The 18,687-nt window shown below is 33.1% G+C and overlaps 2 protein-coding genes across 3 annotated transcripts in view; one reads left to right on the plus strand and one right to left on the minus strand.

Moving 5' to 3' along the window:
• Nucleotides 1-18,687, minus strand: part of LOC134264269 (eukaryotic translation initiation factor 3 subunit C-like) — a 26,506-nt gene continuing 7,819 nt past the window's right edge. Inside the window, exons 20-30 of one of the 2 annotated variants that reach the window (XM_062746569.1) lie at nt 18,071-18,274; nt 17,666-17,834; nt 15,884-15,967; nt 7,926-8,075; nt 6,652-6,805; nt 6,125-6,387; nt 6,001-6,046; nt 5,744-5,834; nt 5,478-5,603; nt 4,932-5,085; nt 1-311 (exon numbers count right to left, since the gene is read on the minus strand). In XM_062746569.1, coding sequence (XP_062602553.1) covers nt 199-311; nt 4,932-5,085; nt 5,478-5,603; nt 5,744-5,834; nt 6,001-6,046; nt 6,125-6,387; nt 6,652-6,805; nt 7,926-8,075; nt 15,884-15,967; nt 17,666-17,834; nt 18,071-18,274 — 1,554 coding nt within the window. In that variant the 3' untranslated portion in view covers nt 1-198. Of the gene's footprint in view, nt 312-4,931; nt 5,086-5,477; nt 5,604-5,743; nt 5,835-6,000; nt 6,047-6,124; nt 6,388-6,651; nt 6,806-7,925; nt 8,076-15,832; nt 15,978-17,665; nt 17,835-18,070; nt 18,275-18,687 lie in introns of those variants that run through there. The other variant, XM_062746568.1, reaches the window with a different exon arrangement.
• LOC134264273 (corrinoid adenosyltransferase MMAB-like) lies at nt 8,507-14,406 on the plus strand. Its single transcript, XM_062746573.1, has 9 exons — nt 8,507-8,650; nt 10,339-10,382; nt 10,505-10,598; nt 11,268-11,319; nt 11,718-11,790; nt 12,214-12,311; nt 12,737-12,801; nt 13,935-13,994; nt 14,230-14,406. The coding sequence occupies exons 1-9, from the start codon at nt 8,583-8,585 to the stop codon at nt 14,342-14,344; spliced, it is 669 nt and encodes a 222-aa protein (XP_062602557.1). The 5' UTR covers nt 8,507-8,582; the 3' UTR covers nt 14,345-14,406.

Below are 18,687 nucleotides of genomic sequence, written 5' to 3' on the forward strand. Positions count from 1 at the left end.
CCCCAAAACTAAAATTGGCCATTTCTCCTTATAAGGACAAAGGGGTGTTTCGTCTATAACTGTTTTAGTGCCCATGATGGTAACGATTCAAATTTATTTACAGTTACCGAACCGTTTGCATGAAACAATGAGCAGTTTTGTGTCTCAGGATTCAGCGTTTCTTTGCATGACCTCTTTTACACCATTCACAATCGTCACTCATCTTGGCGACTTCAGTGCTACACCAGCTCCACCTAGCGTACATTCCAAACACTCGTAGTCTCTTTTCTTCATTTCTAATTTTATCGCCTCGACAGCATCCTCAGAAACACCTAAATAAAAGATATTTAAAGGTAAAGAAGATTGTTTAATATTAATTTAACAATATTTAATACTGCAAAACGAGAAACATACACGTACAGTAAACACGTTTGCTGTTGGTGATATTTCAACTGGACTTTCGATGAACACTTTATATAGTAAATGTTATGTCTTGGAAAAATCCTTTTTCGTTTGTGTGTGTGTGTTGGGGGGGGGGGGGGGGACAAAACAACAAAAGGTGGGGGCCGGACTTTCGATGAACATTTTATATAGCCCCCAACCCCCACCCCTCCGGATGCTTCGTGCCTGTAGTAGCCTTTTTCTATGATCTAAAGGTACTAGTATTTACGTATACGTCATCTCCTTTTATGTCAGCTATAGTTGGTATTGCTCTACATTTTATTGCTACGTCATTTATGTTTTTATTTCCAGTACACAGACCGAATTCTTATATGTTAATGAATTCATTACTATTACAATTAACATGAGTACTTTAAAATTAAAACTGGAATGTTTTTTGTATACGTAAATATTTCTCAGATCTTATGATCTCGGCGTGAATTGACCAAATATTTATAAACATGTAAACTTTTAGGTTCGGTACTTCCTAACAACCGGCACAAGGTCAGGCATAAATTAACGTAAATCCAAAGTTAATAAATTTCATACATATTTGATAAACCTCGTGATTTCAGAATGAATCTAATGATTTGTTTTAATAGTCTAAAGAAACATCACGGTATCTACATGTATCAGCTATGTGGCACAAGGTCAAGGAATAATTGATAATTATAATATTCAATTTTATCGAGGCATATCAAATTTTTAATTTTTATGTTCAAAACAAACAGTAAATTATAGATTAATTTATTTCTGTATATAAAACCTTAATTTTACACGCTCATTTTTGCAATTTGCATGCACATAAATCATAGAAGAATGATAAGGGTTAACATCAAGGAAAAGTGTGAATTTAAATACCAGGATGTATGATTTCATAAAGAATAAATGTTAATGAAAATCCTTGGTGGAATTTTGACAGTTTGTTCAAAACATCAACACTTTTTTCTCATGTTTTGGTCTTATTTAATGCCGTTTCAAAGAAGTTAAGGTTATATTTATTCTGCCAAGAAATACTTTTTTTCATTTTCCTCATTATGGTATTGAAAATGAAGAGGTTTGAATAGATAAATTTTTAGCTCTATGAAGTAATACATTCATTAATTTCCTTTCAATAAAATTACCTGACCTGATGACACATTAAGTTAATTAACTAGCCAAACGAAGTATCAGTCACATTATCCAGCGATGGGATATACGACGAGAAACCGATGCGTTTTTTTTTTTTTAAAAATGGCGTGGTTGCCGACCGGACACCTATAGTTATCGGACGGTGACTGAGGCCATTTGGCGAATCAGTTTGGGGTAATCGGTAGAAAATAAGTTGTAGGCTAGTTAAAAATCAGCGATGTCTCCATCAATGCCCCACATCGCTCCTCACTGGCAACCCATCATTAACACATCTTTCAAGGATTGGCCTATGTATGGCCGAGGATCGTCAAGTGTCCGTTGATTCTACGGTCATCCGGGGGTTGAGTGGTGGGCAACAGACATCGGCCGATGATCGGTCGATGTTCGACCAAACATTGGCCCATACTGGGCCATAGTCGACCGACGTACGATGTTCACCAATCTATGAGCGATGTTATATACATCGGCCGATTACCCTGGAACATCGATTTATGATAAGCAATGCATCGCTGGGCCTTTGTAAGTCCCGTCAGCAACCACGCCATTTTTATCAAAAAACGCATTGGTTGCCCATCGTATACCCAATCGCTGAATGATGTGACTGAAACTTAAAACAGAAAGTTATTAACCTGGTCTGAAAATGCAGTTATTTACCTGGCCTGATAACACAGTAAGTTATTTACCTGGCTTGCAATTGATAACACAGTAACTTAGTTACCTGGCCTGATGACACTGTAAGTTATTTACCTGGCCTGATCACACAGTAAGTCATTTACCTGGCCTGATAAGACAGTAAGTTATTTACCTGGCCTGATAACCCAGTAAGTTAATTACCTGATCTAATAGCACAGTACGTTATTTACCTGACCTGATTACACAGTACGTTATTTAATTGGCCTGATAAAACAGTAAGTTTAAAAAAAATATTTTTACCTGGCCTGATCACACAGTAAGTTATTTACCTGGCCTGATAACACAGTAAGTTATTTACCTGGCCTGATAACACAGTAAGTTATTTACCTGGCCTGATAACCCAGTAAGTTATTTACCTGGCCTATTTACACAGTAAGTTATTTACCTGGCCTGATCACAAAGTAAGTTATTTACCTTATTTACCTTAATCCTTAATTCTGTATCTCATCATAGAGGAAATTAAAGATGAATGAATGAATGAACTAGAAAACTGACCAGTTAGCAAGGGCCCCACTATGGGTAGAATTATAAGGGTGCAGCTTATGGAATGATTCAAAAATATATGACAAATAAGAAACAGCAATTGTATTTACATAAGGCAGTAAAGAACAACTCAACACTGAATGTATATCTAAACAATAATGAAGCCTGTGTTACATAAAATGCCAGCCTTCAATGAAACAAACAGCAGTTGCAGACTAAGGTTTTCATTAATCTTAAAGAGACAGATAAAGATAAGCCTTCTAAATTTTCTGCAGCAGACTAGATAATTAATCCCAAGGGATTAATTCTCTCTTATCATTTTCTTCTGAATTTATAATAAGAACTTTTTCAGTAATGATAGAATGATGTTTTTATCCTACTACCTTAAAAATTAATAATATTCTTGAATTTACATGAAGCAAGAAAAAAAATAAATAAATAAAATATATTTTTTCTTTAATCTATTTCTTGTTTTAAGAATTCAATGAAATCAGAACACATTGTGTAGGGTATTTCAACAAAAAAACAGTAAAAACATTAATACTTCAATCCACTTAAATGGACTTAACTTCAAAACAAACTTCATTTGCAGACAGAGGTGGTAATTAATCTCAATGTGACAGATAAAGACAGATAAAGATAATGCTTTGGATTTTCTTCAGGAGGAAAGCTAATTAAACCCAAGGGACTCATTCATTGCAGTATTCAGTTTACAATGGGAACACTTTCAGAAGTTATCTCTCTTTACCAATTCATTCTTATAACATAAAGTTAAGGAATCTATGACCCACCACCCCAGCTCCAAACCAGAGGACATAGCCTGAAACAAATTTAGCATCAAAATATGTTTTTTTGCCTGATCACACAGAGTTACTACCATACCAAATCTGAACTTAATTGGGCTACCATAAAAAAGTTATTAGGAAAAAACAGAAAATTTGTGGACGGAAGAATGACAGACCACACAGAGGGACAGACATAACAACAGAGTGATTACTATAGGGCACCCGCAAATCCTTGCGGGGCCCTAATTAAGTTAATTACCCTGGCTGATAAAACAGTAAGTTATTTACCTGACCTGGTAACACAGTAAGTTATTTACCTGGCTTGATAACTCATTTAGTTATTTACCTGGCCTGTTAAAATGGTAAGATAATTACCTGGCCTGATAACACAGATAGTTATTTACCTGGCCTGATTACACAGTACATTATTTAATTGGCCTGATAAAACAGTAAGTAATTTACCTGGCTTGATAAGAGAGAGTTATTTACCTGGCCTGATGAAACAGTTATTTATTTACCTGGCCTGATAACACAGTAAGTTAATTAATTGATCTGATAACACAGTAAGTTATTTACCTGGCCTGATAACACAGTAACCTATTTATCTGGCCTGATAACATAGTAAGTTATTTACCTGGCCTGATAACATAGTAAGTTATTTACATGACCTGATAACACAGTAAGTTATTTACCAGGCCTGATAACTCATTTAGTTATTTACCTCACCTTTTAAAATGGTAAGTTAATTACTTGGCCTGATAACACAGTAAGTTATTTACCTTGCTTGATAACACAGAGAGTTAATTACCTGGCCTGATAACATAGTAACCTATTTATCTGGCCTGATGACACTGTAATTTATTTACCTGGCCTGATTACACAGTAAGTTATTTACCTGATCTGATGACACAGTAAGTTATTTACCTGGCCTGATCACACAGTAAGTAATTTACCTGGCTTGATTACTCAGTAAGGTATTTACCCGGCCTGATGACACAGTTATTTATTTACCTGGCCTGATAACACACTAAGTTATTTACATGGCTGGATGACACACTAAGTTACATGTATTTACATGGCTGGATGACACAGTAAATTAATGACCTGGCCTGATAACACAATAACTTATCTGGCCTGATAACACAGTTATTTATTCACCTGGCCTGGTAATACAGTAAGTTATTTTCCTGGCCTGATCACACAGTAAGTTATTTACCTGGTCTGATAACTCATTAAGTTAATTACCCTGGCTGATAACACAGTAAGTTATTTACCTGACCAGATAACACAGTAAGTTATTTACCTGGCCTGATAACACAGTTAGTTATTTACCTGACCAGATAACACAGTAAGTTATTTACCTGGCCTTATAACAAAGTAAGTTATTTACCTGACCAGATAACACAGTAAGTTATTTACCTGGCCTGATAACACAGTAAGCACACCCTCCTCCACCAGCCCCCGTCAGCTTGGCATGGAACCCTGACCTAAGGCAGGTCAGACAAATGTCATCTAGGGCAGGATGACTGACCCCCAGGGCCTGTAGGAGGTGCTGGTTAACATCTACAAGGCCCTACAAAAAACATGGCAACAAGATTTAAATTACTGTATACTGCTTTGTGCAGTTCTGTGTGACAGAATACCATATAAGTAGAATTTTTAGCGAGGATTTAATTTTGGCATTATTAGCGAAGGTGCCTAGATCGCTAATATTGAATATCGCTAAAAATTAATTGCAATTTATTTGTTATGACTTCTTTAACATTCATTTCAAAATCGCTTAAATAACATCTCGCTAAAAATAAATTACCAGTTTTTCAGGGCAAATCGCTAAATTTGTGTCTCGCTAAAATTTCCACTTATACGGTAATCGAAGATTTAAATAATCACATTGCTCAACCTTATTGTGCATGACTCCTTCTTCAGCTAGACAATTATATCTTTGTCAGAATGTGCTAGTATTACCTCTAAATCAGAATAAGGTAATGAGTTGAGGTTGTCCTTGCTGTTAGAAATTTCACCATAAGTCTTGATCACTGCATTTGTCAGTTCATCCATGGACTGTAGAATTGGCTCAAAGATCTCAGGATTCTGAAAAAATATAATAATGTTGTGACATTATAGCTTAAAGGAGAAAGAAGATGGTCACATGGATACTATCAAGTTTTAAACTCTATACTCATGTTTGTAACTTTCCTTACCAAATAAAAATTTCTATTAATTGAACTCACTTTTTCTTTTCTTTCTCTGACCAATCCAACTAATTTTTTTGTAGACCGAGAAATTTTTGTATTGATCAAAAGAATTCTCATATGTGGAATGCTGTAGAAACAAATTGTTGAGGAAATAAATTATCTAACCAATGCATAATATCTCTATTACACTAAAAAGTGTTTTGTGACTGCAGAATTAAAATCATGCACTGTTTAAAATTCAAATAATATTGCTAAATTTTGTACACAAAAAACAAAAATTTATGTATACTTACGACTGTAAAGGTGTAATGGTTCCTTTTTGAAAATGAATAGCCCCACCTTCAAAGAGACAACATTATGTAGTCTTGACAAATTTCTATTCAAAAGGCGATAAATGTTAATCTGTATGTAACTCACCAAATGTTGCCACAGAGTTATCTACTCCTGATGGAGTCCCATGTATAATTCTCTCTCCAAAGTAAGCCCATTTATTGATTAATTCTAAATCTTGTTTTGACCAGAATCCCATAGGTCCATTTCCTACAATTTCTGGTTTCTGTACAAATCCAAAAAGAGTTAAAAATCCAGCTGACAAACAAGCTGAAAAGCTGGCAGAAGATCCTAATCCTGCTCCAATTGGAAGATCCGAATGACCAACAATATGTACTCCAGTCTGTTTCCTGTACAGAAAATATTTCGTAATAGCGAGGTAAAAATGAAGCTGCATTTTTTCTTATATCTAATACATATAAGGAATTTGTAAGTTTCTTATACCAGTACATTATTTCCAATCTTTTTGTGTGATACATGTGTTAATATACCGGTAATTACATGTTTATAATAAAAATTTGTTAAAATTCAGATCAAACTAGTATTGGAATTGTTAAATTTCATTCATTCATCAAAATAAAGTTATCAAATTTACTTTTTAAACACAAAATTACCCCGAGATTTTCCTCAAGGAGCAAAACAAAGAAATTGTGGTAAATATTGTGAGTTGTTTCAAAGATGACTCCAATGTATCATCATTCAGCTGTAGGCATTTCAATGAACTCTTTACATCTTCAGGTGGTATTGTTGGTTCATCAACTTGTTGACCTGAATTAAACAAAAAGACAAGTACACCATAGCTTGTAACTTATCAAAAAAGATTCAATTAATCTTACTTCAAAAGAGTATGTTTGTATATAACATGTTTCTACAAAAATTATGAATCTTTTCTTTTTATCTTGGACTAGAACAACAATCTGTCATTAGAAAATGGATGTCACATGCCTCCATTTAACATTTCACTGGACAGCATGTTAGTAAACTTTGACAGTTACTAATGGCAGATGAAACAATGTAATTTCATCCATATCTACAGAAAAAATTAAGCTCACATTATTTTCACTTCAACAAAAACTTTCTACTTTGGCAATCCTACAAACAAAATTTAGAGCATTGCCCCTTTTCAGTAATTTAAGGTGAATAGTATACATCAAAATGACAAGTGAAGGAGACAAGACACAGACGATGAAATCATCTACATCCCAACAGATATTTCAACTTTATTTGTCCTTGAGAATTAAAACATATCACTTTTTAAGGTACTGTAAAAGCACAAATATTAAATTTCATTTATTTCGTTGTTAACAATTATCAACGAAATTAAATCCAACACGAAATTTTATATGACTATATATTGAATAGGGTTACTTTCAAAACAACGAAATTAAATGCCCACAAAACTATTTTTTATGACAAATCAACGAAATTTTATCCCCATGAAAATTTGTGCTTTTACAGTATGTTCCTGAATGCCTATTAAAATTTGCATAGGTGTAAAGTCTCAAGAAAGCTTAGAGCACTTTGCCAATCATCTCAAGTCACGGTCTATCTAGAGTCCGCATATAGCTCTCTCTTATCCGTGGCTGCTTGATCACAAAAAGTGTCATAATCTCAAATGTTTATGACTCTATATTGTGACATCATGTTAAGCCATTTTAAGCATATTAAGCATATTTTAATGAGCTACAAAAATTCTCTTCTCATTCAACAATGGCCAGAATGGGAGAGGATCGTACATTTTGGCTTTGGTTTACAATGATAAGCTTTGTTTCTCCTGCTATGGACTAGAATAACCCTGTACTTTATCTGGACAGTCAGTAACAAACCTAGTAAGTAATGGTGAATGAAGAAATACTTAAAGTATTGCATTGTAACTAAAAATACAAACCTGTCAAAGAGCTCTCCAATTTGTTGAGATCTGAAGAATCAATCTTCTCTTTAATGTCCAAATTAGAAAAAGCTAGAGTGACTTCATTGACATCTGAAGCTCTGAATTCGACAGTGGTACAAAGGCTTAAACTACCAGCTATGGCTTTCTAGGGAGATGGTGAAAGTACACGGTTAAAATGATTCTCTTTTTCACGGTTTGAAAGAGTCAAAGCAAGTTTCATGTTCATATACAGTATTTTATTAAAATGATTTCAAATTTCTGTAGATTTATAAATGTTCAAATCGTAAAGTAAAGCTTACACTTGAATAATAATATAGTGGCATATCTAATGAAACAGAAAACATCATAAACTTCCCGAAAAATCTAGGACTGCCTTCTGTTGTTAAATTTTGTACAATAAGGAAAATACTGAGGGAAAAAGTTACTCCACGGAACTTTGGTGTCTAAAAATAACTTGAAACAACATATATGAAATTCACCTTTCCATAAACAACAGAGTGTTCGCCGTGTAAAATAACTTTACCAGGCGCAGTGACAATCAACTCCATGCTGGATGGTGGGCGTCCACTTTTTTACCTCTTGAACGGAAGAGTTCGTTTTCTACTTTCATTTTCTATTTGACCGTTCTGCAAAAAATACAAACAACAAAGTACAATGTTTCAAGCTAAAATATTGTTGAAACTATCCGAACAATACTGCTGTCCTTCTGTTAGAATGATGAGGTAATTCTTTTTACTAACCTTATTGCTAATGCAATTTATAATATCACCTCATTGCATATGTTTATGTGACAACCAGGTCTGGTAAAATCTGACACTAGATTTAGCTACGTAGATTAAATTACCTACATAGCTTTATTCACCTACCCCTCTTGCTTTTTTTAATAAAAAAAAGAAATTTTGGTAACAAATATAAAATTTTCGAAGGGTGGCCTTTTACACGTAAATATTTATTATTTATATAAAAATACACAGGTGAAAGATGTAAACTATATCTTAGATTTCAAGGTAATAACAGTGTTACGTTCAAGGCAATTGATTTTTTTTATTTGTACGTTAAAAGGGAAAGTGATATGACATTCTAAAGGAGGAAATGAGCTGCTTTTCTGTTTTGCCTTATCTGATTGGTCAAATAATACAGATTCTAACCAATCAGATAAAATCCTTTGCAGTTCAAAGTCTTTTCCAAAGAAAATTTTTACACAAAAACTGCATATCAAACGCTAATAAAGGTAAATAAATGCCTTTTGCAAAATTATGATAGGTAACATATTACCTATGGAAAAATTACAATTTTTGTTTCCCTTGTGTATTTTTATATACCGTAGTTCTTTAAACGTGAGAAAAAGTAAAAATAACGACATATAATATTGGAGGGGGAAATTTTATATTTGAAGTATTTACACTCTTACATTTTTTTTCATTGCCAGGTACATCTTCAGGTGCCTACACAGGAGAGATAAATTACCTACATAGCTTTATTCACCTACCAGTAGTTGCTTTATTTAGCTAACAAATCAGAAATTTTGGTAACTAGGCTGTTTGACGAAGGGTGGCCTACACGTAAATATTTATTATTTTTAGACACAGGACTGAGAGATGTGCTATATCCAGGTTCCTGGGCCATGGAACATAGCCAGCTCTCTTTTTTTTTAATCAAAAAAAATTGAGATGGTCTCAAATATAAAATTTTAATCTCAGATATGTGTTATATGGCTACATTTTATGGCCCGGTATATAAAAATACACAAGGTAAGAAACAAAAATTTTAATTTTAGGTAATAACAGTGTTACCTATTTAATTTCAATTGAAATTCAACTTGGCTGGATATTTGGATTGCGTAATCGAACGATTATTAACTGTAACAAATCATGCAGTTCCAGAGCTGCTTTTCTGTTTTGCCTTATCTGATTGGTTAATTGTAATACAGTTTAAATATCTAACCAATCAGATTGGAAACAGAAAAGCAATCAAAACCTCCTTTATGTTTTCCTTCGATAATAATCCTCTCATCACAAAGGTTTAGGTTTAAGAGGTAAAAGAACATCTCCCAGAAGTGTTTGCAAAATTAAATAACATGTTATAATTTAAAGACAATTTAAAGTATTCATTGTAAATTTTTGAAAATAAGTGTATTTGTATATACATGGGATGTGTAACGGGAGAAAAAGAAATCTGCTTGCATATAACGACATATAGATGTATTGGAGGGGGAAATTTTATATTTGCGAAGTATTATACACTCTTACATTTTTTTTCATTGAAACTCCGGTCAGGTGCTATATCTTAGTTTCAACAACGTTCAAGGCAATTGATTTTTTTTATTTGTATGTTAAAAGGGAAAGTGATATGACATTCTAGGGAAATGAATTTGAATCAAATAATGATTCTTCATTTAAATCCTTTGCAGTTCAAAGTCTTTTCCAAAGATTTACACAAAAACTGGAGATAAAGGTAAATAAATGCCTTTTGCTTTATTCACATATTCTATGAAAAATTAACCCTGTAGAGTAGTTTTTGCAGAAAAGTAAAAATTTAATAAGTTTAAGTTTTCATTAGAGTTTTTTTTTTGCCAGGTGCATCTTCAACCTACACAGGAGAGAGAAGATCAAAAGATGATGTCATATTTGAAGCTTTAGGATCCACCGATGAACTAAGTTCTGCTATTGGGTAAGATTGACACTTAATGTGCTCATCCAGGTTTCTGAGCCATGGAACATAGCCAGCTCACTTTTGAGATCAAAATTAATTGAGATGGTCTCAGATTTTAATCTCAGAAGTGATCTGGCTACATTTTATGGCCCCTAAACCAGATCTAAGGGAATTTTAATTTTAGCTGAACAGGATTTATTTCAATTGAAATTCAACTTGGCTGGATATTTGGATTGCTGTCGACAACTGTAACATCATGCAGGAGAAGAGAAAATGCAGCGGAACAGAAATCCCTCTATGTTTTCCTTCATATTCCTCTCATCACAAAGGTTTAAGGGGGCAGAATTTGGTTTAAATACATGTATAATTTAAAGACAATTTAAAGTATTCATTGTAATATCTTACTGGAAAATAAGTGTGTAAGACAGATGTATAAAACAAACCATAGAAGAACCGTGACCTATCTATAGCATTATTTTCCAATTACATGTAATAGGAAACATGCTTAATGTAACTGCATATCTACAGTGAAAAGTGATAAGGTTTATCATGTTTATAGCATTCTGTATATATATATACAGTGAAAAGTGCTTGGCAAACACTTATTTTTTATGCCTGTCTAAAATGGGACGGTGAATGGGACATATTAGGTTATAGGCATTCATGTCCAGATTCTTTTTTTTTAAGGGTAGCAGCAGAATTTTGTAAGGATGAAGGTCTCATCAGTCAACTAGAACAGGTAAAAAAACTTATTTGTTTATTAGACAATATATAACATTATTTATCATGATTTATGCAGGCAAAACAAGATATGTGACTGAAAATAAAATGAACTTATCCACTGAAAAAGCCCCCCCCCCCTGCATTTCTGTTACATTGGGTGTTCCTATCTTGAGTCGTATTTACTCTTAATTTAATGTATTTACGAACTCTCTGTCAATTCTGCATTCTGTATCCACTGATTTGTCTTGATAAATTAAGCCTTACAGTTAGGAACTGGACAGTTTTTACATGTTTCTTACTGTATTAAATTTCCTTGTCTTCTGTTGCTCTTTCCTAAACTCTGATTTCTAATACAGTGTAATGAAATTGTATGAAGAAGAAAAGAAGCATTTAATTTGTCTTTTGTACATATAGGTCCAGTGTGTCCTCCAGGATATTGGGTCCTGTGTAGCCACTCCACAGTCTTCTGCAAGGGAGGTTCACTTAAGTAAGACTCCTCTCTCTCTCTCTCTCTCATATGGAACTGCATTTAATGAATGACTGTATAACCTGGACTGAGGCAGTTCATGTTCTAAAAACCATGAATCATGTTTCACCCCCACCCCCTCCCTATGTTATACAAGTATAACTTAGGTAGCTTTTTAATTAATTATTTATAATTAAATGTTCTATCATAAACTGTAAAATTAAAGATGATTTCCCTTCAAAAATGCCTTTAAATTGTACATGTGTACATCAAGGATATATTTGAAGTTAGTCATAACGAAATAAGTTACTCTGATTATATGAGATATAAAATGCTAATTTTTTTCCAATCAAATATACTGTGTTTCAGCCAAAATTAAATAATTGTTACATATTATTAATCTCTTAAAAGTTTATTTCATAATCAAATTATTCTTGCTTTCAGAAAATACACAATTTAATGCTACATTCACAACAGAATTAGAAAAATGGATTGATCAATACACAGAGGAGTTACCTCTCTTGAAGAATTTTATCTTGCCAGTGAGTATGTGAAACATATTTGCTTATCCTGTAAATAGATGCTTTGCTTGCACCTTGCAACCCACTTCTATTATACAATAGAGTGTGGGATGCAATGTAATAGGAAGAAATTATTTATGATTAGGATAACAGTTTACAAAGTACTGATTTATAATGATGAGTTGTTATTTAATTTAAGGAATGGACTTGTGTCTCCGGCATAGTTTTCTCACAATTCAGTAAATGAAGGCAGCATGATGAATTCACAGAAACTTTTGGGAAAAGGGGGTTAAAATTCATTTGAATTGAACAGTAAATTTAATTAATTGGAAAAATCATGCAGACTGCCCCCCCCCCCTCCTTTAAAGAAGACATTTCCTTGAGGATGACAAGTTGTTTATTGTTGTTTTTATTTGAATTATAAGTTGTTTTTTCTCCTTTTGTAGTCAGGAGGTCTTTGCTCAGCACACCTTCATGTTGCTAGATCAGTTTGCAGAAAGGCAGAGAGAAGGTAAAATACGAGGGGTGATCAAAAAGTTCGCGAACAAATTGAATAACTCCATAAAACAAAAAAAATTAGGTTTCAGTGTTCAATATTTTTTTTAAGTAGCCCTTTCTGGCTTTAATGCATATCTGCCTTTGTTCTGCCCATGCACGAATCATGTGATCCAGGTGGTCACGTGACATGTTCTGAAGCATTCTGTTCATAGACACAAATGTTTTCCTGAGTCTTATATTTCTTACCATGCAAGTAATTTTTCATAACGAGAACAGTCCATTTGTCAGAAATGACCAAATCTCAGGAATAGGATGGTTAGATAAGGACAACATTTCCCAGAAAGAGCATGGTGACCATTACAACCCGAGTCCTCTGTCTTAGGAACATCGTTTATCCAATATGGATATATAGTAAAGGGGCTTTCTTTTTATCATATTTACATGTAATTTCTTTAAAATCCAAAGTAAACAGTGTTTTAGGGACTTAATAATACAAATATCATTGTAAAAATATTCAACTACTTTTCTAGCTGTAACTTCACGATCTTTCCTAACAAATTGCCCAACAAAGGACACATCTCTTCCCCTAGCTTGCCCTTGCTGAGCTACAAAACAAACGTCATTTTTAATCATCTCCCTCACTTCACTTTAACAGTCAATTCAATTTATGATTGAGCATCTAGGAAGCCTAGTGTCTTTGTAAACGTTGTACAAATTATTATAAGATACTTCAAAGGAATTTCGAAGTTATATGTTAAACTTTCCAGGCTTCGTTGCTCGAGTAAAACTGACAATCATTTTTCGACACGAGTCACCTACGTATAGACGTCATTTTCACATTATGACGTCATAATGATGGAGAAAATCATTACAGTTCATATGCTATTTATAGAACATGTGCATGACTATAGGTGTGCCAAATTTCATTCTGATCTGAATCGTAGTTTTGTAAATATAGAGATAGTTCACAAACTTTTTGATCATCCCTCATATATATTTTTTGAGCAGGTAATAAATTAGAAATGTGTATCATTTTCATTTATATGTGCAGATAGCAGTATTCCAGCAAGAATGTTTCAAGACAATAATATTGATACCATAAATATACAGTGTACCATTCCATTATGCAACTTATTTATTTTACAGGGTTGTTCCAATGGTGAAAGCAAATGAAGTTTCCCAAGAACCCTTGAAATATTTAAATAGGTTAGTGCTGCTGGATTGTTTCTCATTTATTGAGAGGAGAAAAAAAAATCTGTTATTTAGAACAGCCTACTAAGCAAAAAATGAGACATTCAATTTTTAGAACACTCTTCACATACAAATCAAAACAACATTTTTTAGAGAATTGTTGCATAGCATTCTCTTTGCAAAAAAAAAAAATCAAAAATGCCTTTTTAAAAAAAAACCAAAAAAAAAACTCATTTTGTTCTTCTTTTAGACTAAGTGATTTCTTGTTTACTGCTGCAAGATTTACAGCCATGAAGGAAGGGAAGAAAGAAAAGATATACCACAGACCCATACACCAGAATGATGACAAGGATTCTACTAAATAATTCTGCATATTGTGATATATTTTTATGGCATGTTTTTTTAAGTTTATAAACTATAAATTACATTCTTTTCTTCTTTTTTCACTAAAAGTCAGAAACAGGGGGAAAGCTATATCATACATAATTAAATGATTATGAATTTCAAGTTAGTTCCCCTCAAATGAAGTTCCATGAGGTTTATTCAGGTTTTTCCCTCTAGACCAACCATAGATTTGCTTACATTTTTATCAACCATTTAAATTGAATGTTTTGAACAGAGTTGGATTCATGTTTTAATCCAGGGGCCATGAAATTCACAATTCTGAAATGTGTGCCTATGCTCATCAAAACTATACACTTCATTTGTTTACTTTATACCCAGAAGTAAAGCAGAGGATTGTCAGAAAAATAATGCATTTTCACTGTAAAATAAGTAGAGACCCTACCCTGCAGGAACCACTGACCCAGCTAGGGGCCACACATTTCTCAATTTCGGAAGAGGCACCCTTGCTCACCACAACTATGCATTTAGTTTGATTCTTTAATACAATGGACCATTAAGAATTGCGTAAAATTGTAATGCATGTTATAGCCATCATACAGTTTTTACTTTTTTTCTGTTAATGTCCGTCATTTGATTTCCTATTTTGACTCTATACTAATATCATGAAGTCAATAAATTGAATTAATTATATCAAGGTGATACTCAAAACCATAATTGAAAATCATGAGCCCAGCACATACATGTAGCATAGGGCTCACATACATAGGTCACAACTTTGGACAATGTACCATTGTTCATAACCACGAACTTTGTTATCAGCTTAATACCCCGGAGCAGAGGCAAATTTTCAAAGAATTAATGCATTTTCACTATGTGATCTATATAGCCATTTACAAGTTTGGAAGAGGCATCCTTGCTCATCATTATAACTATGCATTTAATTTGTTTGCTTAATGCCAATGATCACAATGATCATCAGAGATTTTTAAAGAAATAATGCAGTTTCACAATATATTCAACAGAGTCCTGCCCCACCATCAGAACCCCAGTCCTAGTGGCCATGAATTTCATAATTTTGGTGCAGGGTTCAATGCTTATTACAATCATACCAACAGTTTGACTTCTTCATGTGCAATAGGAAAGGTGAAGAATTTAAAAGATTCCATTGATCTTTTGGGGTGTAAGGATTAAGAAATACATGATTTTTGTTTCCCTTCAATCATCGATTCAAGCCAAAATGCCAAAATTCATTGAAATTGTTTGAGTGGTTCTATAGAAAAACAAAAAATTTTAATGCACAATTGATGAAAACAGAAAGCAATAGCTCACCCAAGTGACTCAGTTGACCTAAAAATCCAAAGAAGACTTGCTGGTACAACTGCAGAACAATATATTACTCAATTTTGAAGAAATTTATTTTTAAATTTAGACAAAATTGTCAATTTTTGCAATTTAAATTAATATTTCCACGATTTAATGATTTAATGTCTTTAACACAAATCCATAAATGCTATTTTTAAAAGTCAGATCCCGATTATAGCACTAATTAGTAAGTTCTCTGTGAATAATTCTGACGCTGATTTCTTCTGTCCTGCCAATTTTGAGAACGGTTTTGCTGGTAATTACTCTGGAAACGATCTTGTCTGTCTTGTGCTGAAAAACAAATAATGAATGTATTACTTTTATTCAAACACAATTTAATATGATACAGTGTTGCTTTGAAGTGTTCCTCAAAAATATTCAATTACAATCTGCCATCACCACACATTTACCATCAGCCGAGCCTTATTCAAACACATGGCATACATATACATTTTCTTTCATTCAGAATCAAACATATTTTGATAAACTTCCTGAAAATAAAATTTTTCATGCACAATATCTAAAATTTGTTGAAATTACAATTGGTAGGCACAATTTATTTACAGCACCTGTTTTTTAACAAAACTATCCTGTTGATAAGAATAAATTCAATGTTTCTAATTCATATACCAATAATGCACTTCTTTTTTTTTTTAAATAAATGTCTTAGTGGGAAAAAGTTTTTGGCCAACAGAAAAATATTTAAAGTCCATGAAATATAATCAGAGAGTATACTACACAAATTACAAAATTTCCAGATAATCTTAACTAAATTTAAATTTAATTTAAATAATAATTTTGAAAGTATAAAAAAAATACATATCTCTATATGGAAGCTTTTTCCATATGTAACTGAATCACAATATACCCGGTACATATTTTTAGGACAATAATCACTTTGTCTGTGATAATTGCTGCTTTATGCCTAGCAAAAAATTTCCTCTTTTCCTTTCAATAGCTGTTCAAAAAACAATTTGAAATTGATATTCATTAAATGTCTGTCTAAAACTGTGTCTGAGAAATTTTATAATCTCCTCTTTAATTGAGTAAGAAGTTTGTTATTCAGCATATAGTCAAATGCCTATCAACAAGGTTGTTTTCAAGATAAAATAGAACAGGGTATAGGCCTCAAACTTTTTTTTCCTAGAAAAAGTTCCTCATGATCAGTTTATTTTCCATGATATATTAAAAAAAAAATATCAATGTAAAAGAAAAAAAAAATCAAAACCAAAACAGAGAGAAGAATGTTCTTTGGAAAAAGAAGCCCACCTAACCTTTCATGCCAGAAAGAGTTTACTTGAAACATATTCCTTTACATTTCATTCCTTAAAATGTAAAATTTGGACAAAATATGAAGAAATCACTTTTTTATCACTATCTGTGATATAAGACATAGTACATGTATAGACAGTATAAAACAAAGTAACAGAAAAACAGGTAAATGTAAGCTATTTGGACATTTGGTATCCCAGCATGCACCACTCACCAAATGTTAACAATGTTAATGCACTCACCCATTTATATACCATGGTGTTAAATCATAGAGAGTAAGTCTACAATATTATCAGATTAATCACTACTTTTCTGTAACATGCCAGCATTTCAAAAAGCTAAAAAGGGCCTAGACTTCACTATACATGGCTGATTTACACTGACTGGTGTTTAAATTTCAATGCTTTATAAATAAGCAAATGTGAAGATGCAAACAAACATGTGTGCAAGACACTGCAAGTGTTAAAAATTCATCATCTTTTATTATCAGCTAAATCTACACATTTGAACATATAAAGCAAAAACCAAAAAAGTAGTTTTCAAGGATTTGCCACTGATACTCTGAGCATAAATATCTTGCCCTCCCTCTTCCTTCGACAATTATATCTTTATGAAAACACCCTAAGTATGCTTTGAAATTGAAAAAGCAAGTAAATTTAGTAAATCAATATCCAGTGCACATAAATCTTGATGCTAATCAGACTTACTTCCCCCTGACTTCTGGTAGAAGAGATTGCCCTGCTTGAGCTCCATGATCCTCTCGTTATTGTCTACAAGGGAGGACACCTTCTCGGAGAGCTGGAGGGCCAGGGACTGGAGGCGAGTGGGCTCGGTACGGTGCATGATGACCGTCTGAGTGGGCTCATCCAGAGAGGCCTGCAAGGGGAGTATGTAATGTAAGGTTATCTGTTTTACTCTATAAAATTAACAATGCTGGATTAATAAAATTTGCAATGAGTGATATAATAATGTTATCAAACTATAATATACAAATTTTTGGCAAAACAGTAACACTTATAACCTCAAATTACAGTATAAATAAAAAACAAATGAAATACTTATGAATTTTTTACATTGTTTGCAAAAAAATGCATCTATGATGTATAATTTACCATGAGTTCTTCATTGATGATCATTTTACTCATGATGGAGTGCACGATTCCTTTGTCCAATTCAAACATGTCTGAGAGTGTGTGTAGACAGAGGGAGTCGTACACACTGCTGTAGGTAAACAGGTACGTCCTCAGACTCTCCTCCTGTATCTTACCAGTCACCATCTCCTGTACTGTCTCACTCTTATAGAAGAGCTCCCAAACCTACAGGACGCCACACTCAAGTTAGGGGTGCAAATTTTTTAAAAAGTTTTTAAATATACCGGTAATTCATTATATTTGTAAGTTAACAAGCTAATTCAGAGAATTCGTGTCCCCCGCATAGGGAAAAAGTCGGCTCCCCCTGACTGAATTTGTAGAATCATTAAATGTATACATGTATACTGAAGCAAATAAAATACATGTATGTCAATATGCATATAAAGATTTGATTGCTTATTCTTCATTATGTGTATAGAAGATTTCTTTGTAGGGAATTTTTATCACACTGTAATGATGATTTTATAACCTCATAATTTTTCAATTTCACATGCTGAATACTATCATTTAGTTAAAAAAAAAAGTATTTAAAAAGAAAAAAAAAAAAAAAGGTTCGACCGAGATTCGATCCCGGGACC

The sequence above is a fragment of the Saccostrea cucullata genome, unplaced genomic scaffold (genome assembly GCF_032062105.1).
Source record: "Saccostrea cucullata isolate Sc308-1 unplaced genomic scaffold, CSIRO_AGI_Scuc_v1 ctg1197, whole genome shotgun sequence".
Lineage (NCBI taxonomy): Eukaryota > Metazoa > Mollusca > Bivalvia > Ostreida > Ostreidae > Saccostrea > Saccostrea cuccullata.

Bases quoted from the DNA above. Each gene is read 5' to 3' on its own strand.
- LOC134264273 (XM_062746573.1), top strand. From the start codon at position 8,583: ATGTTTCAAGCTAAAATATTGTTGAAACTATCCGAACAATACTGCTGT. The intron at 10,383-10,504 runs GTAAATAAATGC...TTTTTTTGCCAG, and splicing joins CACAAAAACTGGAGATAAAG to GTGCATCTTCAACCTACACA. The intron at 10,599-11,267 runs GTAAGATTGACA...TTTTTTTTTAAG, and splicing joins GAACTAAGTTCTGCTATTGG to GGTAGCAGCAGAATTTTGTA.